The 25,773-nt window shown below is 32.9% G+C and overlaps 3 protein-coding genes and 1 long non-coding RNA gene across 4 annotated transcripts; 2 read left to right on the top strand and 2 right to left on the bottom strand.

Moving 5' to 3' along the window:
* The first annotated feature begins 1,211 nt into the window (after positions 1 to 1,211).
* LOC111919078 (V-type proton ATPase subunit a2) lies at positions 1,212 to 6,976 on the top strand. Its single transcript, XM_052765330.1, has 16 exons — positions 1,212 to 1,506; positions 2,304 to 2,348; positions 2,449 to 2,571; positions 2,710 to 2,817; positions 2,892 to 3,002; positions 3,084 to 3,257; positions 3,347 to 3,484; positions 3,593 to 3,700; positions 3,795 to 3,902; positions 3,998 to 4,146; positions 5,161 to 5,475; positions 5,555 to 5,761; positions 5,853 to 6,120; positions 6,203 to 6,390; positions 6,479 to 6,538; positions 6,621 to 6,976. The coding sequence occupies exons 1-16, from the start codon at positions 1,354 to 1,356 to the stop codon at positions 6,823 to 6,825; spliced, it is 2,460 nt and encodes an 819-aa protein (XP_052621290.1). The 5' UTR covers positions 1,212 to 1,353; the 3' UTR covers positions 6,826 to 6,976.
* On the bottom strand, positions 6,944 to 8,468 carry LOC111919079 (cysteine protease RD19A). Its single transcript, XM_023914686.3, has 4 exons — positions 7,966 to 8,468; positions 7,737 to 7,856; positions 7,414 to 7,660; positions 6,944 to 7,314 (listed from the first exon to the last, which is right to left on the bottom strand). Exons 1-4 carry the CDS (start codon positions 8,407 to 8,409, stop codon positions 7,043 to 7,045), a joined length of 1,083 nt encoding a protein of 360 aa, XP_023770454.1. The 5' UTR covers positions 8,410 to 8,468; the 3' UTR covers positions 6,944 to 7,042.
* Positions 8,469 to 12,208: 3,740 nt separating this feature from the next.
* Positions 12,209 to 14,059, bottom strand: LOC111919077 (E3 ubiquitin-protein ligase RSL1). Its single transcript, XM_023914683.3, has 2 exons — positions 13,188 to 14,059; positions 12,209 to 12,594 (listed from the first exon to the last, which is right to left on the bottom strand). Exons 1-2 carry the CDS (start codon positions 13,811 to 13,813, stop codon positions 12,423 to 12,425), a joined length of 798 nt encoding a protein of 265 aa, XP_023770451.1. The 5' UTR covers positions 13,814 to 14,059; the 3' UTR covers positions 12,209 to 12,422.
* Positions 14,060 to 22,990: 8,931 nt separating this feature from the next.
* On the top strand, positions 22,991 to 25,586 carry LOC111919075 (uncharacterized). Its single transcript, XR_002859402.3, has 5 exons — positions 22,991 to 23,171; positions 23,623 to 23,680; positions 23,764 to 23,853; positions 23,944 to 24,070; positions 25,398 to 25,586. It is a non-coding gene; the product is annotated as an uncharacterized LOC111919075 (long non-coding RNA).
* Positions 25,587 to 25,773: the final 187 nt, after the last annotated feature.

Genomic DNA, 25,773 nt, shown 5'->3' with positions numbered 1-25,773 from the left:
CAGTATTTTTAAAATAACAAAATTACCCCTTGGTATTTTCATTTTCTTCTATTTATATTAGAATAACTAAAAAAGAAAAAAAAACGTATAATCACCCTCTCCTCTACTGCTACACTTCTTCCTGATTCATCTTTCATCCCTCCGGTAAACATCACCACCACCACCACCGGTATCATCTCCCCCCATTTACTACCACATATTTCCGACCAAGCTTCAACAACGATAGATTTTGGATTTTAGATGGTGTTTTTTGGGTTCGATGGCTCATCATCTGCCCCCATTTAGCTCAACGCCTCCACCACCATCGGACCACCACCGTCTGCATATCTGCAAATACCAACACCACCGACGTTAGGGAAGTAGAGAGACGACGCCACTCCTAACCTTAACCCTAACCCTAACACCATTGAAGCTGACAGAGGTGGTCAGATCTTGAAACCCCAACCCTAGCTTCGTTGCGATCCTCCTTACGGATTTGCAACACCCACCCAACGCTTTCATCGTCAGAATTAAAAACCCTAACAATCAACTGTCTTCGCCATTCCGACGAACACTAGGGTTTGCAGAGGATTGGAGTTGACTGGAGAAACGCAACTCGAATACCTCTATCAAGTAATAATAATTCTACCCAATCCTTTGTATCATTAAAACCAGAGTTAGAACAAGAAGAATAAGAAAAGGGTTTTAGTTTTGGCAACATGATGGCTGCAGAGAAGAAGTTGTCTGAGAAGTGCTCCGACAAGGTTATCGACTCCAACGAGATGTTTGCTTCCGGTGAAAGGGTGGCGTTCCGATTGAGAAGTCGTTTGAGAAGTGTTCGATTTCTTTGTAAGAGAAAGAGAGGGAGGCGGAAGAAAAGAAAAGAGGGGTGGGGGTTGTGGTGTATCAATTTTATTTTTATTTTTTAAAATTTTTATAATGAAATGAAATTGAATAATCAAGGATAATTTTGTCATTTTAAAAATATCCAAAATAAATTGGATCAAACTCGTAATAAAATGAAAAGTTTGGACTGATGGTGCAACTCTAAACTTTTTTGGACCAAAATCATACTTTTCGACATAACAGAGTACCATTCTTGTAGTTTTGTCAAAAGAAAAATAATAATAATCATGAAATGATTTTGTTTTTAAATTTTGTATTAGTCGACCAAAATCGTCTAACTCTTATCTTTTTCTAATATAACAAAAAGAAAAAGAATATAACTAAAAATCCGAAAAGCAAAAGCGAATCGAAATAACGTGGCTGCTGTGAATATATTGTAGCGATAAGACTATCTGACAGACACAGAGACTCTGATCGATCCGGAAGGGTGACGACGATAACAAAGAGGGAGTAATCGAACAGCGACAGATGGCGGACCACGGTGGCGGAGGAGGATGTTGTCCACCGATGGATCTGTTCCGTTCAGAACCGATGCACTTGGTACAAATCATCATTCCTATTGAGTCAGCTCACTTGACTGCCTCCTACCTGGGAGATATCGGCCTCATTCAATTCAAAGATGTATGTACTCTTTCTATATCTCTGCTCGGTAGTTGTTATTGTGTGATTTCGTGATCAGTATGAAGAGTGCTTCAAATTGGATCTTTTCTTTTGGTGCATTAGCATCGTTAGTATAATTTTAATGACGTATACTGAAGCGAATCGCTTATAGGACAAGATCAACATGTTATTAAGCTGAAGTTTGAAATGTTGTTGATTTATTGAATTTAGGGCTTCAAGGTGCTTTAAATTTGCATTTTTTAAAGGAAATTTGCTTGTTCTAGCTTAAAGTTACACTGGATTGAAGATTGATTGAGCAACACTAGTTTTCTCTCTGCATAATTTCTATTTCCAACAAATCTGTTTGTTTGTAATTATGTACTCTGAACTTAATTGCTCATGGGACAAGATCAGGGTGTTGTAGAACTGAAGTTTGAATATTGTTGAATTTCGATTTTACAAGGGCTTTACAGTGGTCTAAATTAGCTCTTTTTGGGGGAAATTTGGTTGTGTGACCCAATTGAGCAAAACTAGATTCCTCTGCAGAGTTTTCAGTTTTGACAAATTGTTATCTTTTTAATTATGTATTCTGAACTGAAACACTTATAGGGCAAGATGAAGGTGTTATTGATTTACCGAACATAGGATTTTACAATTTACAGTGATTCAAAATTTTTATATAGAACTTAGTTATGTATGAAAAAGGCTTAAATACTATATAAAGGTGCTAGTTTTTATAAGCTAAGATATCTTCCTTATTGTTATCTAATTTGTTATTTTGATTCCTTCTTTAACATTACTTCCATCTGGTGTTGCAGCTGAATGCAGAAAAAAGCCCTTTTCAAAGAACATATGCTGGACAGGTGATTTTCTTTAGTTAATGCATCTGTTTTTTAGTTACTTCTTGAACTTTTTTTTTTATTATTAATGAGACAATGCTTTAAATTTTTTTCAATTGTGAAGATCAAAAGATGTGGAGAAATGGCAAGAAAATTACGTTACTTCAAAGATCAAATGTCAAAGGCAGGTCTCACACCCACACCAAAAACCGAAGCACAAGGTGATATTAATCTGGATGATCTAGAGGTATATATGAATTTTAATGAAAATCCACAAATATATATATATATATATATATATATATATATATATATATATATATATATATATATATATATATATATATATATATCCTCAATGAGGCTCATATTTGTCGTTTTTAAGGTAAAACTTGGAGATCTAGAAGCTGAGTTGATTGAAGTAAATGCAAATAGTGAAAAGTTGCAGCGTGGTTATAATGAGCTTGTGGAATATAAGCTTGTCTTACAGAAGGTATATGGAACTACATTTTGTTTTTTCTTCCATTTGATCATATACCAATTACCAAAAATACCCTTATTTGCCAGGCTGGTGAGTTTTTCAGGACAGCGGAAAGCAGTGTTGTAGCTCAACAAAGAGAACTTTCATCTGATCAAACTCCTGAAGAATCTTTGGAAACTCCTCTTCTAACAGATCAAGTACAAACCATGACACTAATCTTTTATATATATGTATATATTTTTTTGTTATCAATTGATTTAAATAATTAATTTTTGCAGGATTCAAAAACTGAGCAAGGGAAACAAGTGAAACTAGGGGTTCTTGCTGGGCTTGTGGCTAAAGGAAAATCCATGGCTTTTGAAAGAATTCTATTTCGTGCTACAAGGGGTAATGTCTTTTTAAGGCAATCTACTGTTGAAGAAGCTGTTGTTGATCCTAGCTCTGGAGAAAAGGTCGATAATACCCTTCTTCTTATTATTCATTCCATGTTGTTTATTAATCAAATCTAGTTCTTAGTTCTTACTTATTTACCACTATACAGGTTGAGAAAAATGTATTTTTGGTTTTTTATTCTGGAGAAAGAGCAAAAAGCAAAGTTCTTAAAATATGTGAAGCTTTTGGAGCAAATCGTTACCCTTTTGTGGAAGATTTAAGCAAACAAGAACAAACAATAACTGAGGTATACATTATTCAACTTACAACCATTTTTTTGTCAGTTATTGTTGTTACAACTTACAATAACTCAATAACTGAATTTTTTTTTTATTATAATTATAATTTTTTTTAGGTATCTGGAAGGACATCTGAGCTGAAGAGAACAATAGATGCTGGACTTTTGCATCGTGGAAATTTGTTACAAACAATAGGAGAACAATATGAAAGGTGGAACCTTTTGGTATGTGTTGTCTTTTTCTTTTTATTTTTTTTATTCCATTTAACCCTTATAGATAAAACATTTCTTAATCTATGTTTTCTTTAAATTTTTTAAGGTGCGAAAAGAGAAATCTATCTATCACACTCTAAACATGCTCAGCATTGATGTAACAAAAAAGTGTCTTGTGGCTGAAGGGTGGAGTCCCATATACGCAACTGAACAGGTATTTATATTTCTGTTTTCTATTTATATAAATAAATAAAAATAGTAAATTACTATTTCTTGCATTTAACCCTAATATTTTACTGTTTTTTACAGATTCAAGATGCATTGGCTCGTGCAACTATAGACTCCAACTCACAAGTTGGTGCTATATTCCGAATTTTACACACAAAAGAATTGCCTCCAACCTTTTTTAGAACAAACAAATTCACTGAATCCTTTCAAACAATTGTTGATGCATATGGGTGAGAATCATAAATTATGTGAATAGCTAGAGTAAATTACATTTTTGATCCCTTAGTATAGCTGGTTTTTGTAATTTTGGTCCCATTATATTTTCTCTTACAATTTTGTTCCTTTTTTGAAGTTCTTGTAACGTATTTTTGTTCATGTTTGAAGTTAAATGACTTTTTGGTCCCCAAGTCTACCTGATTTTTGCAATTTTGGTCCCAAACATATAGTGATTTTACTTGGAACAGGGACTAAAAATGTTACAAATATCTTAAATAAGGACCAAAATTGCATGAGAAAACTTTTTGGGACGAGAATTGAAAAAATAGCAATACTCGGGTACCAAACAACGTAATTTAATCAACTAAAAGTTTTACTTATGTTGAGTAAGTTACATTTTTGGTCCCCAGGTAGAACTGATTTTTTCAATTTTGGTCCCTAATATAGAGTGATTTTTACTTGTAAACGTTACAAAAATCTCAAAAAAGGACCAAAATCGCAAGAGAATTTTTTTGGGACAAGAATTGAAAAATAGCAATACTTGGGTACCAAAAATGCAACTTAATCAAACAAAAGTTTTACTTATGCTGAGTAAATTACATTTTTGGTCCCCAGGTAGAACTGACTTTTGCAATTTTGGTCCCCAACATATAGTGATTTTACTTGGAAACGTTACAAAAATCTCAAGTAAGCACCAAAATTGCATGAGAAAACTTTTTGGGACAAGAATTGAAAAAATAGCAATACTCAGGTACCAAAAATGTAATTTAATCAAATAAAAGTTTTTCTTTTTTGAGTAAACTACATTTTTGGTCCCCAGGTAGAACTCATTTTTTGCAATTTCGATCCTGGAAACTTGTCTTGCAAATTTAGTCCTTTGAGGTTGTTGTAACTTGTAACGTATTTAGTCCGCAAGTCATTTTACTTGGAACAAGGACCAAAAATTAAAAAATCAAGTATATTCAAGGACTAAAAATGTAATTTACTTGTATTCTCATTACCAAGAGTTTTAATCTGGTGCTATGCAGGGTTGCAAAATACCAAGAAGCAAACCCTGGAGTATACACTGTTGTCACATTCCCATTTCTGTTTGCTGTAATGTTTGGTGATTGGGGCCACGGAATATGCATATTGCTAGCAGCTTTATTTTTAATCTTCAAAGAGAAAAAATATTCAACTCAGAAGCTTGGAGACATTATGGAAATGACATTTGGAGGACGCTATGTTATATTGCTCATGTCACTCTTCTCAATCTACACTGGCTTAATCTACAACGAGTTTTTCTCAGTTCCATTTGAGTTGTTTAGCCCTTCAGCTTACGTATGCCGTGATACTTCTTGCAGGTAAAAAAATAAATAAATAATAATATATATCTTTTTTAAAAATGAATTATATTTTAAAACTTATTGAATCGTTTTGTAGTGAAGCTACCACTATTGGTTTGATAAAGGGGAGGGACACGTACCCGTTTGGTGTGGACCCCGCATGGCACGGGAGTCGGAGTGAACTTCCGTTTCTAAATTCTTTGAAGATGAAAATGTCCATTCTTATTGGTGTAGCGCAAATGAACCTTGGAATAATAATGAGCTTTTTTAACGCTTTGTACTTCAAGAACCCTGTAAATATCTGGTTAGTTAGTTTGCTTCAAATAGTAAAAACATTACTCTATGTATGTATGTATGTTTTTTTTTTTTTTTAAATTGTTTTTTTTAATTTTCAGGTTTCAGTTTATTCCTCAGATGATATTTTTGAACGGGTTGTTTGGATACCTTTCGTTTCTTATTGTTCTTAAGTGGTGCATTGGTTCAAAGGCGGATTTATATCATATAATGATATACATGTTCCTTAGTCCTACTGATGACCTTGGAGAAAATCAGCTTTTTGCAAATCAAAAAACAGTTCAACTTGTGCTTTTACTATTGTCCCTCATTGCTGTCCCATGGATGTTGCTTCCCAAGCCTTTCATTTTAAAAGCACAATACAACAGGGTATGTTTTTTCTTTTTTTTTTTTTTTTTTTTTTTTTAAACTCAAATTTTTTTAATGGAATTTTGTTTTTTTGTAACCTTAGACACACCAAGGGGAGTCCTACACGCCACTTGAAGGAGAAGATCAATCATTACAAGTGGAGGCAAATCATGATTCACATGAAGAATTTGAGTTTAGTGAAGTGTTTGTTCATCAACTTATTCATACGATAGAATTTGTACTCGGGGCTGTGTCAAATACAGCTTCTTACCTTCGTCTATGGGCACTCAGGTGAAATGACTATAATACCCTTTCTTCAATCACTACTGTTATGTAAATAATAATCTTGAGTCTAATAAATTATAAGTTTATCTTTTAGTCTGGCACATTCGGAGTTGTCAACTGTGTTCTATGAGAAGGTTCTTCTTCTTGCTTGGGGGTAAAGTTAACTCCACTTGCTTTGGATTCTAAACAGTTATACATGGTGTGTTGCTAACTATACATTTTTACAACATGTGAAGGTACAATAATGTGATAATTCTTGGCATTGGAATTCTCGTGTTTATTTTTGCAACGGTTGGTGTGTTGCTAGTGATGGAAACTCTTAGTGCCTTTCTACACGCATTAAGACTTCACTGGGTGGAGTTTCAAAACAAGTTCTACGAAGGAGATGGGTACAAATTCCATCCTTTCTCCTTCATGTTACTCGGTGATGAGGATGAATAATTGTTTAATTATTTCACACTCTTTACAAATCACCACGGACTTTATACTTTATACTTTATTTATTTATTTATAAATTATACTGTATTGTTTGCTACTACTATCTATCAACAATAATAAAGAGGTGTGAATGTGAGATTGTTATTTATGTTAATTAAGTATTGGTACATAAAAATAAATTATTAGAAATTAGAAATATGTTTAGTAAGTTTGAACAATGTTAGTGTTGGGCAACTGCAACGACTGTGGAGACCATGGAATCAACACCACAAACATTAGGACCTTTACAGATTTTGTAATATCCGTTTTCTCCCCAATTTGGTCCCCATGAGTTCTTAATGATCCAGTATGGTTTTTCCTTCCTTCTTATTGGGGAGTATCCAGAAGCACCATAACCAACCATTAGTACACCATGGTCTAGCCTTTTTGAGCATACATATGGGCATGACACTCCCCCAATATATGTCTGCATATAAACCGCATTGATAGCCACTGCATGTGAACACAAATTTTAAGAACAAAAAAAGATGAGATAAAAGAATCAATTCGTTAGGCAAAACTTAAAATCAAAGAAAAAAGATGCATGCATACCAGCAAGAGGACCATGTTTCACAAGATTAGCAGCAATCTGATCTTCATCAAGGGACACCACACTGAAATTACTCACAGATGCTACAATCTTGTTTTTATCAAATTTACATCTTCCACCATCGCTCCCTGTGTAAGGATAGTCTTCTTCCCTCATAAGCCCACCAGCTTTCAAAGTGTACTCAAAAGCACTGTTCATCAGACCTCCGTCACATCCTGAATCACATGAATCCTTTTCTTCTGGATCACACTACACTTGACACAAGTTTCAATCAATACAATAACAAAAATTGACATAAAGTGATAAAGTTATAATCGAATCAAACCTCATGGTCACAATCAACAAGTTGCTGTTCACTAAGGCTTTCAAGCTTCCCTGTAGCAAGGAAATTAGCACCTTCGAGTGCTCCAGTTGTACTAAACGACCAGCATGACCCACACGAACCCTAATTTACCACTCATCGTTTGAAAAATCAACGTCGAATTTTGCAATTTGCATTACGGAAACAAATTAGAAACAGAGTGTCGATATACTGATTGTGTAAATCGGAGTACCTGATTCTTCACATTGGTGACTGCACCATGATCTCTCCAATCGAAATCATCGGGAAGATCGTTTGTCGGAAGGATCGGAGCCTCGCTGGCGTCCGCCGGGAACCTGAGACGAGATCTCAGTCCGAGATGCTTTCGGAATTCCGATGGAGTCATGTCGGAGAATTGAGTGATGCCATGGACCGCCGATGGATCAAGCTTCTGGTGACGCTTTGCGCGGCGGAGGTTAGTTTTGAAGACAGTGAACCTGTAATCATGTTCTTCCTGTGACGCGTATGATTTACCGAATTTTCGCCTGAAGACACCGAAGTGATGCAGATGCTCCTCCGTGTTCAACGACTGGACTCGGTCGTCGACCACCTGACGGATGAAGGCGTCGTCTCCGGCGACCAAAGAGGCAACGGCGAGAAGAGAACAGGAGAGGAGGAGAAAGAGCCGGTGATCCATAATGTGTTGAATGTCGGAGTGTTTTGTTGCGGTTCTTCGATTTCAATTTCATGTACCAATTGTTCGCCGTCGAATGAATAGGAAGAAGGTTGCTTGAAAACAGCCAATAAGAAGAAGACACGTGGATGTGTTTCATTGGTGGAGCTTGCTTGTTGGTTCGGTTATTCTTGCCGCTTAGTATTGGACCGACCCGAATCCAAAGAATAAAGCGGGAAAAGACATTTCGAGCAATTATATGGATTTTTATTAAATATCAAGATTTTTAATGATAAATATTATTTTTGGTTATACAAAACCAATCAAAAATTATAAGTATATGATTCTTAACTCAAACAAAACTTATTAGTATATTAAGATTAAGAAAGGTAATATATTTATTCTGAATAAATAGTTTTCTGACATCAAGGGTATTTTGGTAGCAAGTTGATAAAAACTTTTAGGTTTTTAAAAAAATTGAGTAAAAAGTTTTGTGTGTAAGTATGAACTTAATTTTTTTTTTATTTTAAACAAATAATGTAAGATCCAAAAGTAGTTGCAAATATCTTTTAAGAATATTATGGATTTTATACGTATTTTAACTCAAACATATTTTAATCTATTATCCAAATCGTATGATAGGTTGATCTATCGATCTTGCTATTTCTATTTTTGTGATTTAATTTCCAAAAAATTATAATAGGTATAAGACTTGATGCAATGAATTGGATTGAAAGAATAATCGACTTTAATAGTAAAAATTGAAAAAAAAAGAAAAAGGCAAATATCAAAAGAATAGACAACAACTGATAAAAAATTACTACAATCATTGATAAAGCTCGCATTGGTGTCACTGAGGGGTATAAACTAAAAAGGAACAAAAACAACTCCAAGGGTTATGAACATAAAACTTAGAATATGATTTTCAGATCAATTCACTGAAAATAGTACATTACTACATTAAAGATGGTAGACAACATATACATTTAAGAAACTAATTCTAAATTAACGAAAGTAAATGACCTAAATAAAGCAGGTATATTATTTTTAATAAACCATCTCTAACCTAAGGAGAGTAAAAAAAAACAAATAATATCTTTATGACTTTCAAACAAGAAAAGTAAACAATTAAAATGTATGTCTAAAACTATAGTTTTTATTTTCTTTTAAGTGTTTTGCAAAAATAATTGTAATAGTTTGAAATGTGTAAAATGAAATAAAATCTAAAAATCTAAAAGCTCTAAAAATCGTGAATTAGATTTTGGATATGATATTTTTATTCAAAATAAAAGCTTCAAGCTACAACTGAATAAAACTTTTTTTTTTTAATTTGTTTTTTTTCTTAAAAAGTAAAATATAGGTTCTCTATTTTAAATTTCGAACTCCTATATTCAAGAGTTTTACCTATTAATTTTTTTTTCTCTCTCATTTTTCATCATCATTCTCCTCACATTTTAATTTCAAATCTTCAGTTTGTAACGAACAAATTTGGGTTCTCATCTTTCTTCTCTATGATATCATTCAAATAGATATCTAACATGAAAATACAGTTCGTATCTCAACCCAAACACATGCAAAAAAATTGAAACTCATGATAACGTTTGAAATTTTCAATTTTTCCCTGAAAGTATTTTCAAACATTCGTAATTAATACAGGAGTTCGAAAATGGTCTATTTTCAAACTTCATAATCATTTTCATATTTTATAAGAAACATCATTATCTGATATTCATGTATATGAAAAGTGGTTATTTTGGTAATTATTCATTATTCAACAATGCACAGTTATCCAATACTTTTATCACTAATTTTAGTCTTCTATCCTTATTTAAATATTTCGAAATTATGATGCTTTCCATTAAAGGTATCTTAAGCTTGGCCTCTAAGTTTCATATCTCTCGAATAGTATCCAATATTTTATTATTCAAAATCTATAGAGACACATGTAGAGCTGAATTTTTGACCTTTTACTATCTTAAGTAAAATTATGAGATAAGATAGATATCTTTGGAAATAAAGCCTGCCAAGGTGGTAGTGGTACTGCCAATTTTTCTTAAGATAAAGTTTTGCTCCATTTGAATCTGTGTAACGATAGTGTAAATGATTGAGAATGTTATAATTAAATAAATGCAATTTTTTTTATTGTAAAACATTAATATTAAAATTTTGAAAAAAGACGATTTTATAAATTAAACGAGTGAAAAAGATATTAAAATTTTGATAAAATGATATAAAAAGTCGTTCGATACATGCCGAATGAGTTAGGTTTAATTAAGTCTAATTCTGACTGATTCAGTTTGTTCAAATATTATAAAACCGAATCAGATGCTCCAAAAGCTCTTAAAATGGTTTGAATCTGACCATATCTTATCGACTCAATAAAATGCATATCCATAAATATGTTTTATTTAGCAATTTCTTTGAAATAGGCAAAGCGCGTGGGGACAATTGGTATCATTTATGCTTAAAGGCACCCCACCACCCATTTACATGAAACATGCATTAAACTTATTTTTGAAAATCCAACATATTTTTATCAAAGTTTTTAAAAAAGTCACTATATTATTTATTTGTACGTTAAGATTTTTATATTTTTTTGTATCATTTAAGGCATCGAGTTCGGTATATCCTAGATAGCCGAAAATGTTAACTAATTGATTCTCAATGTTATGATTTTTACAATTCATTAGATTAATTTTTATTTTAAATATGAGGGTTTAAATACACTACAAAAGTAATATAATGTTTTTATTAATCCTTTCATGAAAATATATTAGGTTTTTCTGAGGTCAGAAAACCTTAAATAAAAATTCCTGAAAATATAAGAGTTTTAGTGGACTAAAAAATAATATAGTTGCTTTTTTTAAGCATTTGATGAAAATAGGTTGACTTTTTCTGGGTTGGGTTTTTCTAAGGTTTTCCTATTTGAAAACTACAAACAAAAACTATAATATAATTTGCAATAACCTTTTATTTTTCTTTAATTTTGTTTTATATATATGCAAACAATGGAAGCTTAATCAAAAAAGGGTGTGTAATAAATTTGTACGAATCTCAAGTATTTTTCAAAAAATAGTAAAAAATGAAGGTAATTTTTTTTCCATTAACAACGCATTTAGCAATTGACATTGCAAAATCAATTAAACCACATTGTTTCAATATTTTGGAAAAGAAAACAAAAAATAGTATTGTGTTCGATGGCATGAATGTTTTTTGATAAGGAAGAGATCAAGAGTGGTTCCATGTTATAGAATTTAGGGTGAAATATAAAATTGCAATTTTTATCTTATTGACTTAGTCATAGTTCAAATAAAATACATCCCAAATATAAAATTATAATTTTTATCTCATGGGCATTAATCATAGTCCAAATAAAATACACGCAAGATACAATGGCAACATGTTCTATGTAACAAATGAGGCCTACACATAAGCACCAAATATGTTTGAAAAATAAGCAATTATAATTATCATGCCCATAGTTTCATGTAACATAACCAAGTTGGAACTATAACATGCAATTTTGAGACAATATGGATTTGTTTGTTACACAAGGTTAGATTTGACTAAACTAGACCACACAAACTTAATAAAACTATTTTCGATGATGAAGATCATGATACAAAATTGCAATTTTTATCACATTCCAAATGTCATACATGTCAAATGCAGTACAATATCTTCGAAGTATCACCTTGCTTGAAAATTTGACAAGATTCATATCACACTAAAATGTGATCCATAAAAGCATCACACTATCACAAGAAAAACAACCAAGCAATATAACAAAAACAAGATAATCAACATAAGAACAACAAAAAGATGGTAAATATAGTAATTTTGGATTATATAAATCCATCACAAGTAATATATAATATCACTCTTTACATAGAGAGAAAGAGGGCTTCAAGACTTATTCTAATATGATAACCAAAGCTTGTATTTAGCAAATTTTTTATTTACATTCTCTCGCATGATATAATATGAAAATCATTAAAAGACCTCTATGATAATATCATCTTCTTCTATGAGTCAAATCAATGGTGGCCTTTTCTTGTTATAGCTGTAAATAGAAGAAAAAATGGCCATAGAACCAAAATCACTATGCACAAGTGAAAAATCCACATGCAAAATGTAGATGATCTTCGACAATTGCACCAATGGTGATCCACCTTTTTTCCACACTTGTAACAAAATTCAATTCCACATCTACACCAAATGTTTAAAACCCATCATCATATATTCATATTCAAGAACAAGAACAAGAATCAAATCAAGAAAATCTTGAAAATTTTATATTCTTTTTGGGTTTTGGAGACACCATATGGATATGATATGCAAAAAGTTTCGTTGTAAATATGATCATCTTGAATTTCCCAAAACATAAACTTTTCCAAATTTAGGAGAAATTTAGGTATGAAAACACCAAATGTCATTCTCGGTTTTTTAAATCAAGAAATAACATATGATGCAAAGTTTCTTCTTACTTCAATTATAACCGTAATCAAGCTAGGAAACACGCCAAAAACCATGAATTTTTTTTGAAATTTTAAACACAATTTGTGGATCTAATCAGTTAACCATGGATTCCACCTTCTAAATTCTAATTTATCTTGATTCTTTCCCTCAATACCCTCAATCGGTTCTTTCTTTCTTAAATTGAATAAGAAATTCACAAACACAAATACCCAGGATAATAAACAAAACAATCAAGTTATTCACATTAATATATGAAGAAAAAAAAATCCTAAATTTGTGAATGGAATCTTTGATATGTGTTTGATAGAGGGAATAAGAGATACCTGCATTTAACAATGGCACAACCTTTGACAAGTTCAACACAGTGTCTGCACATAGGGCACCTCATCCATTGATTCCTCTCGGAAAGAACACCAAAAGCGATGTCGTTTCGATCCCTCATTTCACCACTCTCCTCGCACCTATACCCAGCATGCCATGGAACCTTACATCGGAAACAGAAGGCTTTCTTACAATTAGGACATACACATCGCTTTAAATTACCTTCGCCACCACACTCGTTGATAACCAAAGCCGAACAATCTCTGTTAGGGCAGTAAACCCGATCAAGCCCTAGCACCGCCGACTCGCAGAGTACGTCACACCATTTGTCGAACAGTTGGTGTGCAATCTTTGGGCGACATGAGAGGGGCTCGAGGGAGTGATCGCAGGTGAGAGCTGGACATTTGATGTCTGAAACGTTGTCCTCGAGCTTCACTTGGATGTATTTGATCATACAGTCGGTGCAAAAGGGGTGGACGCATCTGTTGCTGTTCTTGAATCTCTTGTTCGGGAGTGTTACGGGTTCTATGCAAATCTCGCAGGTGAATGTCGATGATGCTGATTCTTCTTCTTCAATTTGTTGAAGGGTTTGTGAATTTGGTTGGGGTTTCTGATTAACATTTCCCATCTAACCAAATACCAAAAAGAAAAAGGTGCAATGAAATTGTGAGCAGGCGGAGTGGAGGTTATAGAATAGTGTCGAGTAATGGCGTAAACTGAAGGCATTTACATGGGAAAATTGCTAGTAATTGTAGCGAAAATCGCTGTGTTTTCGGTATCCTCCATGGGGATGATTTAGGGTTCCTGGTCATTCATTAGTCCACTTTATCGACTCTAGAGTCCAAGCCGGGGTGAGAACTGGGACCGTACTTGGAAAAAATGTACCCGTACCAATTATAAATTATAAATTATAAATGCATATAATATTTTAGGATCAAAATTACTTAATTGGTCCCTCTCCTTTATCAGATTTACATCTCCAGGACAATCATATTTAAGTTGGCTTGTCTTTGTTAGGTTTCCGAACTTTATATTCATAATGATGTCATGTTTGTCATTCTTTTTTGGGTTTCCGTACTTAAGAATTTATGTTTGTAATGATGTCATGTTTGTCTTTAGGACTTCAGCAAATCTTAATCGAACCTTTAAGTTTAGGAGATACAATTTATTCATGGTAAAACTTCATATGTGTTCGATATATATTTATCTTAACTAATGGCTCGACATTCAGTACTGGTCAAAATATATGATCGTTGGGTTGGTAAAACTTCATATGGTTGTCGGGTTGGTTAGATAGTATTAAAAAAAAAAAACTTACGTCCACCGCACTTAACAAACTCATTTCTCATTCTCTTTAAAGAAATAGTCATGTCTCTACCCTACCACGACCAGCCAGCCAACCATTGCCATCACAACAACATATATCTCCATCTAGCTTGAAGACCCATCTCTCTCCTCTCTCTCCCTCACTAACAACTCATCCTTTTCCTCACTACGAACTCGTTACCAACAAACACTAGTAGAAGAGGAGGTAAGTACTTTTGATTCAAAACCTATAAATAAAGGTGTCAGTCAAAGGATGAGGGTTCATTTGATATAGGGCTCCATTGATGAAGGTAATAGTTAGAGGAGGAGTAAGGTGATGGGAAAGGTTCACAGCTAACCCTTAACACCTTGTTTATTAGATTTGGATTTAATAACATGCATTAATATAGGGATCCTTAGGTGAAGATGACTATATAATTTGTGAAACAAAAATGGAATTTATGAAAATTGATTTAGGTTTTCATTTTAAATCAGAATTTTGATTTATATGACTTCAGTTTAATTTGGGATTTTTCGTTCATGTTCTCATTTTAAATCAGATTTTTTTATTTTTTATTTAATCTTGGATTTGATTTCAAAGAAGTTATATATTGTGATGCTTCCTTAGATTTTTATTTTCGTAATTCTTCTAATATATTTGATTATCGAATGTTTTATGTGTGTGTGTGTGTGTGTATATATATATATATATATATATATATATATATATATATATATATATATATATATATATAGTTGCAATTAATTGATTAACTCAGTTTCATCAAGTTCCTTATGAGTTTGATATTTATTCATGTTAGAGCTAAAATCAGAGTAGTTAGATGATTGATTTTCATGAAGTAGGGGTGGGGGTGGTTGGTTGTAGACGGTCATGGTGGTGTTGGTAACGGTAGCGGACGGTGGTGACAATATGTGGTGGTAGCGGTGAAAGTGGTGACAAACCGATAGTTGGTGTGTTTGTTTTTGAATGTGTGTGTGTTTGTGTGTTTTAAAGACCAAACTCATAAAATCTAGAGTGTGTGAATGTGTTCATAAAGAAGTCCAAGAGTTAGTGAATGTGTGTGTGCGCGTTCATGAAGAACAAACCTAGATGGGTAGTGACGGGAGAGAGAGAGAGAGAGAGAGAGTTGTTTTCCTTTTCTTTTTATTTTTTTTTCAAAACAATGTATAAAATGCAAAAAAAAAAAGCAAAAAAAATCTTTTTATATAATCCAAGGACCAACCAAACAATAAAATGAAACAATATAGACTAAATGCATAAAGGTTTCCAACATTCTCCTTAGAGTGTTAAGTCTAGTAAGGCATATGGACCCATCATGTAATTTTGTATATTTTGTAATTTTGCATATTTTGTAATTTTGTCTATTTTTAAGTAAATTTTAAAATTAAACATTTCCATACGCTTTTTTTTATCAATTAATCTAATTCCTTCTGTTTTACTATTTAATAAAAAAATATCATATTCTCTTATCATTTAACATACAAAATTGGGTTTTAAACCATTTCTTGCAGTATTATGCATGGGCTTTTTAGTTAAATAATCTTAATAAGTGTTTAAATAGGCAACTTAACATTTAACAAACAAACCATGTCATTCAATATTGGCATGCATTTCTTTTATAATTTATATTTAAACACCAATACTGCAAATATATTTTTAGATTATCATATGCTTCTCTATAAATATTTCCAAATCATCGGAGAAAACCATAATATTCGATTTTCTTCCTCCTCTAGGTAGTGCTTGTATTTTATTATTATGGAAAAATATAGAAAAACACCATGTATCAATATTCAGAAAAACTCTTATATTTTGTTTATATATAGAAAACCCTTCAATTTTCAGAAGTTACCAGTTGTTTTGTGACATAACATTTATCTTGTTTGTTTTTCGGTTGATATAAAAAAAAAAAATTATCGATGTCATTTATTTTTGCTTGAGTAAATGATTTATTTATCACGTATTACCATAGACAAGGAGCAACTTTACTTATTTTTGTTTTCATATTAACCTAAAACATAAAAAGATAAATGTAACGTCACAAAACAACTAACAATTTCTTAAAAAAAAACCCAAATATTTAGGTTAATGTGAAAGGTAGCTGAAAATATAGTCTTTGAGAAGTTTGAGGAATTGAAGAAGGGGTTTGTGAATGAAGTTGGGCCTTCTTTCACGAAATGGGGAGAAAACGAAGAAACTCATAAGTCTCCTCATAAAGCTACATATACTTACCCTCCAAAGAATTCTGATGAGAAGAAGATTCTAGAAGGAACCATCCTTCAAACTCTCTCTGGTGATGATGGAGATGCCAACAAGTCCAAAAAGTCTTTTCCTCCAAAAGTGTAACATCCGTTTTCCAGATTAGATCACCTAAGAGCTTAGAAGGATTAAAGGTAAGGTTTTGGGGGAAAACCATGTGTTACGACGTGACGAATGGGGTGTCACAGCGTGACGTGCCAATTGGATGTCGCGTTTTCGGAATGCTTGTCACGATGTGACAGAATCTGCAACCCAAGCCCATGAATTTTTAGGGTGTCCTCCATATTTAATCCCCTAAACTCAAGGTTTAGGGCATCCTCTTCAGCCTCCATTCCTTCCAAACAAAACCCTAGCCTCATTGAAGCTTTGAGATCTTGTCCCTTCGGTTTGAAGCTTAGTTCTTAGTCATTGGTAGAGCTTGAAGAAAGAGGGAGATCATCTTGGTGCAAGGGAACAAGGAACTAGCTTGGATCCACCATCCACTTTAGATTTATGAGTAATTAGAGGTATAAAGCTATCATCTTGGCTTATGTTCTTCTTGGTGTAAGCTGGAGTCCTTTTTGTAAAATTTTGGTCCCTTCCATGGATGCTCTTGGAGTTTGGAGAACTCTAAAGTCTGTGTTGGCTTTTCTAGGACATTAGGCTTCTATAGAATGAGAAAAAGGTCCACGTTTGGTGTATCTTGTACTCATGCTCAAGTTCTAGCCTCATTAAGGACTTAATAGATTTAGGATTTAGATGTAGCCTTGGTATGTAGTTCTAATAGATAAAGTTGGAAACTTTATCCACTAATTCAGAGGGAAAGAGTAGATCTGATGTTTTAGGCTTTGATCTGAAAGGATTAAGCAGTTAATGGAAAGTTGGCATTTTGTCAGGTTTCACGACCTGACCAAGGGATGATCACATCGTGACGATACTCTGATGATCGACTATTTTGTCCTTATCTGACCACGACGTAACAACAAGCTTGCCACGTCGTGAGGAGTCATTGACATGTTGACTGTTGACTGTTGACTTTTTAACCAGTTTGACTTTGGGTCAAACTTGAAGGAGTTGGGTTATTGATTAACTTTCTACTGTGGTTTTGTGCTAGTTGGTTCGTGGAGCAATCAGTATGCATTACAGTGTATATCCTTGCATGTTAGGATATAGGAGTAGGGGTATGCTAGTTATAGTACCCGTAGGATGGTGATCATCTAGTGGAGTGTCCAGGGGGTTGTATGTAGTCATATAGGATAAACTAAGAACACTTGATCTAGGCTTTCTTTCCTGTTCCTTGTTTGGTTGTAGCTCTAGAGTGGGATCTCCTATTTGAATGTATATCTCACCTCTGGTTACATATAGCTATGCATTCCCTAGATATTTATCAGTAGTGTTGTGGTTACTGTGTGAAGTCTGGTACGCGGTAATGAGTTGTTAGATAGGTATACTAGGGTAGATAGTTGCATGTGCTTATGTGTTTACTTAATTGTTGTTTGTTACATATGTTGACATATTGTGGTGGGGTGGGTTGAGACGGTCCTGCTTTGTGTTGTAGGCCAACATATTTGGGTGGGCAAACAGTGTGTTGTAGGCAGTGGTAGGTGAGGTGTGTGCTGAGAAGGAGCAGTGCAGGTTCACTGTAGACCTTGTGAGGCGGGTTAGTCGCATTGTAGGCTCGGGGGGGGGGGGGGGATCCAGTCTTATGTTGTGGTCCCAGTGTGCATGCATTGTATGTATATTGTGGTGTGTGGTATTTTGGGGGAACTCACTAAGTTTTGGCTTACAGTTGTGGATTTAATGTTTTTTAGGTACCAATAGTGATCATGGGAAGACGAAGGCGTAACTCTTCACATTGATCAACAGCCATGGAGATATTGTGTTTCTTATATTATCCTGATTTAGACAAATGTATCTTGGAACAAATTGTTTTTCTTAAATGGAATTTTATAAATATGAAGTTTTACCTTAATTAAAAAGGAAAAAAAAATTATTGTGAAAAATTGAACGTTACAAAAAGCTCCAACTTCTTTGAAGTCAGGTCCTCCTAAGTCACCCTTAAAGACAATTGTTCTAAGAGACCTCGGAAAGGAAAATACTGAAAAAGAAGAAATACTCTGGTCATATCCCATCTTCCAAGAAGATGAAGTAGATGAAGAAACTAAAACGTGTCAAACCCCCGACCGACAACGGGAACGTCGGGGTGCGCGACATAGAGATGGATCACAGTTAAAACATACAAAAAACAATACAAAACTCGCGATATGAATTACATGATTCTATTAACTTATAATATTGATTACATTGTTTGCGATCAAAAGGTACATCAAAACATTACAAGTTCATCAAAACATAATATTGAAGCTTAATAGTTGCTTGAACAGATATGCCATATCAAAAACAAGGAACCAAGGATTTCATATTACTTGGTGCGTGTGCACTTATAGCTCTTAGGTTCCTGAGAATACATGCATTTTAAAGATACGTCAACAATAATGTTGGTGAGTTCCACATGTTTTGAATCTGTGTACTTTTATAACCAAAATTATATTTATATAATTATGATTGGTTGGGCAGTTTATATAAAAACGTACTTTTTATAACCAAAAGTATAAAATTAGAGAATATAAGTACTTACCTTATTTATGTGAATACATGCTTGTAATCGGTACAAGTGTGTGTTGTGTATAAGTTTTGTCTACTTATATGAATTCGTGCTTGTAACCCCGTACAAGTGAGTGTGTTGCTTATAATTATTTATTTATAAAAATATAAGTTTCATAACAACAAAAGTTCATGTGATTCGTATATTTATAAGTACTTATTTTACTTATATAATATACTGATACTTATCAATCATTCTAAGTATGTGTTCAAGCTACATATAGTCCTATTTTAACTCATATGAGTGCTTTTAGAGTGTACTCCAGGGATATCATAAGCCTATAATCGATCTATATGAGAAGATCATACCTTTGTACGACACTACAAGGGGCATGCCGAACAGCATCACCAACACTTTAACTTACATCATGAAAGAGATAGAGAATGAATAGTTATCATCTGTTTTGACTCGTCAGGCGGAGGTTGTAGCTAGCAACCATAGGAGGGGGTGTTAACCGTATAGATCTATACACAACGTTCCTTGCTCCTTTAATATTAACGGTTATAGCACATAGGGTTTCACTAAGTTTTTGTTCTTAGTTGATGAAGAGACACCCATATAGTAATCCCTAGTTTAAACAATTCTAAAAGTGTGTGATTTCGTGTCCTAAACCTTACTTAAGTTATAAAGTTTACTAAACTGATTGTTCATTCGTGGTATAAAACTATAACAAGTTTCTAACGAAATTTACGCATTGTAACGACTATATTTTGACTAAGCTCAGGTTTTAGCCAATGTAAAACTAACATTACCAATATATGTACAAATCCAAAATAGAAGTAAATATATCATTTTAAGTGAATAAATGAAAATAACAACTATTTTAACAATTATAATTAATTAATTATAAACCATAAAATAAACCTTTATAATTATAATACAACTTTATTTGTCATTTAAAACATCAAATAAATAAACTGAGCATATATGGTTTAAAATATATATTTAAGGGTTAATAAAGTTCATTTTATCAAACCAATATATATATATATATATATATATATATATATATATATATATATATATATATATATATAAACAAAAACATATAATTAAATAAACTTTTAAACTAACATTAATTTAGCGTTTATATTAAAATAATAACGAGTGATACACGTACTCTCCCTCGAAAACATTAAAAGGTTATAAGGGGTCATATACGAGTTGGGAAGAGTATTTTCGTAATTGTTCGGGATCACCGAAGGGTCGTTGGAGCTCCGCCGACAGTGATGGCTTGCGGCGGCTCTCGACTGTTGTTACTTTCACCGATGGCTTATCAGAGAGAGTTGGTTCGTCGGAGGGCATCTGATCGGAGAGGAAGTGGCAGCAACTAGTGCACGATGGCGAGGAGGGATTCGAACCCCCGACACCGTGGTTCGTAGCCACGTGCTCTAATCCTCTGAGCTACAGGCCCCACTCCGTCTCCACTGGATCTGTTCCCGGGAGTGCACGATGACATAAAGGTGATAGAACAGGTGGCACACGGTGGAATTGTTGGATTAAAGTGCCTAAGGTCCTACTTAAATTGGTATAATGTTGAAGAATAAAGTAAAGTCCATTTTAGGTTGCCCTCATAACCAGGAAATGGATTGGATTGATTCTAAAAGAGAGATAAAGATTTGTTAATATATTATATAATTACTATATTAAATCGAAATAGTAATAATTAAATAAGAATTAATCGGAATTAATTTGGAATTAATTAGAATTAATTAAAGGTGCAATGACTTGCTATGGAATCTTATATGGACTCGACATAAATTTTTGGAGGGAAAGTAGTTGTTCTTGGTGGAGACTTTAGGCAAACACTTCAAGTACTACGGAAAGGAACTAGACCTGAAAAGATTTCGCCTTACAAACTCTCCGCTATGACGACCCCTTTCTTAGTTATTGTTAGAAGAAAACATGATATCGTTATTAGATCCAGTGTTTACTGATTTTCTTATGATAATAGGTGACGTCAAAAAAAATTCAGAAGGCAATGATCTTGTAAGTATACCCTTAAAAATGTTCGTTGAGACCAATGATAGCGTTGATGGTTTAAACGTCCTTATTAAACATGTTTACCCAAATTTATTTGTAAATTCAATAAACAACCCTTCAAACTTGAATCAAGCAATTCTAACTACAAAAACATTTTTGTTGACGAAATCAATGATATCATGATAAAGAAATTTCCAGGAGAAGAAGTAGAGTATAATAGTTGTGATGAAACACTCGATCCAAATGACCAAGTTTATTATGATGATCTTTTGCATAGTTTGACTCCTAATGGCATGCCGCCGCTTAAACTTATTTTGAAGCATAAATCACCAATCATTCTTTTGAGAAACATGAATCCTATAGAGGGGCTATGTAATGGCACCAGATTTTTTTGTAAAGATTTAAACAGGGACGTGATATAAGCAGATATAAGCATAAATAACCTTTGGAGATTTTGCTGGAAACGAAGTTTTCATTCATAAAATCCCTTTGCAGCCAACAATTGGTGATCAATACACTATACCATTTAAGAGGATTTAATTTCCTATCTGGATATGCTTTGCAGTGACTATTAACAAAGCACAAGGGCAAACATTAGATTTTTTGGACGTGTTCAGCACGTAGTTTTTAAAAACTTCCGGCTTCTAGTTTTTAGGAAAATGCTTGTAAAAAAATAAAGTTCCTTTCGGCGATAGGAGCGTTTAACTTTTAGTCTAAACAAAACATTCCAAAATCAAAAGCTAAATGGAGAAACTTTCAACAAAATACACCAAAATCAAACGCTAGCCGCTAACTGCTACCCACTACCAGATAGTTTTGAACATGCCCTTTGTGGGCGTGTACTTGAAAGAATAAGTTTTTTCCTATGATCAACTCTATGTAGCCCTGTCTCAGTCCAAGAAAATTGAAAATGTAAAATTCCTTATCAAATGAAATAATTCTTTTACAGAGACAAGAAAAACCAAAAATATCGTTTATATATAAGTATCGAAACATGCCAAATATGCAAACACATTCATATGTATGTATCTGTTCAGAGTCGGTCTTTAGGATTTAAATGATTAGGATGAACTAAAAAAAATCTCTTATTGCTATAATAATAATAATAATAATAATAATAATAATAAATTTGGACCCAAAAAAATTAGGACCTATGGAGGTGCACCCTCTATCCCATTAACACCTCTAATATATTAGTATAAAAATGATATCTAATTTACATAAGAAAATTTTAATGTGCATTACAGATCTTTATCTTATTAATTGCAAATGAATAACTCGCATAGGAAATTACTAATTATTCTTTATGGACCTATTATTATTTTTTTGCAACTAAAAGATCAAAATTTAAAGTTGTCCTGTTATAGATTTAGATTTCTCCACAAAAATGATGCATATAAATTGCCATCAGCTATTCTGGTTTCTTTTTTCTCCATTCACTTTTTAACATTTGGGTTCTTTTAAGTTTTTTTTTTTTAATTTTCTTAAATTGGACTTTCATTTTACTAAAACTTATTTACCTTTTGCCTTCATTTGTCTCCTCCTTTTATATCTTCTAGAACCCATATACATTTACATCAACACCTCTTCACAACACGTGGCCTCTCCTATTTCCAAGATCCTTCTCTTGCTGCCACCTTCATCTACTTTCTGAACTCGTACTTCAAGAAACCCACTCTAAGAAACCCAGCTACTTCATTGTCTCAATTAAATCATCATGTATCGCATTTAAATTATCCGTCTTCTGCTTCTTCTTTGTAATTTACATACCAGGTATTTATCTTTTCTCAACATTATCTATTCCACAGATGAATGCATGTTTGTTTGTTAGTATTAGTTTTTTTACCCTTTCACTAAAAAAAAATGTACAATTAGCTTTATACTTCCATTCAACATTTAGGTTTCTAATTTTTATGCATGTCGATTTCTGGTTGCTTCTTTCATGTTTATTTCACCCCAGTTTACAAAACAGATTTTTTTATCTTTTGTAAACCGAAAATTCTTTTCATCTACTGTCAAAGAAGCAATGGACAATGTGCTTTCTACCCAAATTTTTGATTCTATTTTTTTTTACGAAAACTAACAGTTTTGCATATATTTCTTCTTTTTTGCTGTAAATAAAGAATCTCCCACTTTATACAAGTTTTCATTTTTTTTCTCAACATTACGTTTTTAGCAATGCATCTGAATTTTAATAACTAACTATCTTAATTTACAATGTCAGTTCCAGTTTACCCCTTTGAGTGAATTGTAGAAACATGCTGAAACTGAAACTTACCAATGTAAGAGAAAGTATTCAAACTCACCACTATAATAACTGTAAATTCTAATTTTAATACTTACATATATTTTTCCACAAGTAAAGGTGTCAGAGGTGTTGTTATCAAATGCTTCCCGACCGATGTCAAGGATCAAATCTGAAAACAAAAATAACTGTGATCATTGTCAATGAAGAGTAAGTACAAAAAAAACCACCTCCTCCATTCACAAAGATTTATTATTTAATGTACATTATTATCTGACATTTGATGTTTCTACCCTACAGAAAAAAAAACCTCTCATACTTTCGTTGTGGAACTAAATTGAGAAGAATGAAGGTCATTTGCTGGACCAAATAAGTGAGACGAGACCACTAACATTTGCTATGTGTGTTAAAGTGACTACCTTTAACGGTTAGTTTACCTGATTATAGAAGATAATAATACATCATATACATCATCAACTACACAAAAATTACTTACACTCATCAACTATCATTAAGCACGAGAATAGGCTCTGGAATCATGATTAATCCACCTGCGACACACCTGCGACACACCTGCAGAAATGGTTTCTTTTAATAAAAAATTATAATTTTATCTGAACTTGTAACTGAGACTAACTGTTACATCTATACCACAGGTACAATAAGAACAAAACAGAACTTAAGGAATGCATACAAGGACATTGAGATTTTACTTCCATATCTATAAGAGGAAGACATAGTTTCTATTGCTAAAACAATCACAAACTTCAAATATGTAAGTAATAACAATGAATGAAGTCTTAAAAGTAATATTCTTTAAGTTATACTAAACACCATACAATTAACATCATTTGTTTTCAAACACAATGAAAAATAGCATGGATAAGAGGCAACATGTGTTTACCAACCTGATATAGAAGCTTCTCACATACAACATGTTCAAATTGCTTAAAATCTATTGAAGCAGACGCGACCTAGAAAATCAAATGTCAATCATGTAAAACCGAATTCGAGGCTCAAGTATTGTAAGTGTTTTTTCATTATAAACAAATATTTACTAAAATCAAATATTAATAATATTATAATATTTGATTTTAGTAAATGTTGGTTTATAATGAAGAAACACTTACAATACTTGAGCCTCGAATTCGGTTTTACATGATTGAAATTTGATTTTCTAGGTCGCGTCTGCTTCAATAGATTTTAAGCAATTTAAACATGCTGTGTGTGAGAAGCTTCTATATTAGGTTGGTAAACACATGTTGCCTCTTATCCATGTTGTTTTTCATTGTGTTTGAAAACAAATGATTTTAATTATATGGTGTTTAGTATAACTTAAAGAATATTACTTTTAAGACTTCATTCATTGTTATTACTTACATATTTATTTGAAGTTTCTGATTGTTTTTAGCGATTGGAACTATGTCTTCCTCTTGTGGATATGGAGGTAAAATCTCAATGTCCTTGTATGTCTTCTTACGAAGTAATTCCTTAAGTTCTGTTTTGTTCTTGCTGTACCTGTGGCATAGATGTAACAGTTAGTTTCAGTTACAAGTTCAAATAAAATTATAAATTTTTTGTTAAAAGAAACCATTTCTGCAGTTGAAGATCTTCTGTCAGAGGTGGATTAATCATGATTCCAGAGCCCATTCTCGTGCTTAGTGATAAACCTGAATTGAAAGTCAGCTGATAAGTGTAAGTAAGTTTTGTGTATTTGATGATGTATATGATGTGTTATTATCTTCTATACTCAGGTAAACTAACTGTTAAAGGTAGGGATGAGCATAGGCGGTTACCCACTTCATTTTGCAAGACCTGGAACCGGAGATTCCTTGGAAGTTAGAACTGAAACCAGAATTGGTCTAGGCAGTTTTTAAATTTTTGTAACCAGTCCCGGAACCGGCGATATAGTTCAGTCCAAAATCGAATCGATTCGGACAAAATCGGACCAATATATATTTTAAACCGGTGTAAATAACACACACACATATTCATATGTAACACTACTATATATATATATATATATATATATATATATATATGGAAATGATCAAATGAAAACACCTAAAAGGTTGAGAATTCAAGAACAGTTCTGAACCAATCAATATATAAGGGCATATAGGTAAACTT

The sequence above is a fragment of the Lactuca sativa genome, chromosome 7, assembly GCF_002870075.4.
Source record: "Lactuca sativa cultivar Salinas chromosome 7, Lsat_Salinas_v11, whole genome shotgun sequence".
Lineage (NCBI taxonomy): Eukaryota > Viridiplantae > Streptophyta > Magnoliopsida > Asterales > Asteraceae > Lactuca > Lactuca sativa.
Note: the sequence above shows the minus strand (reverse complement) of the source record. Positions and strands in the feature narration are given on the sequence as shown.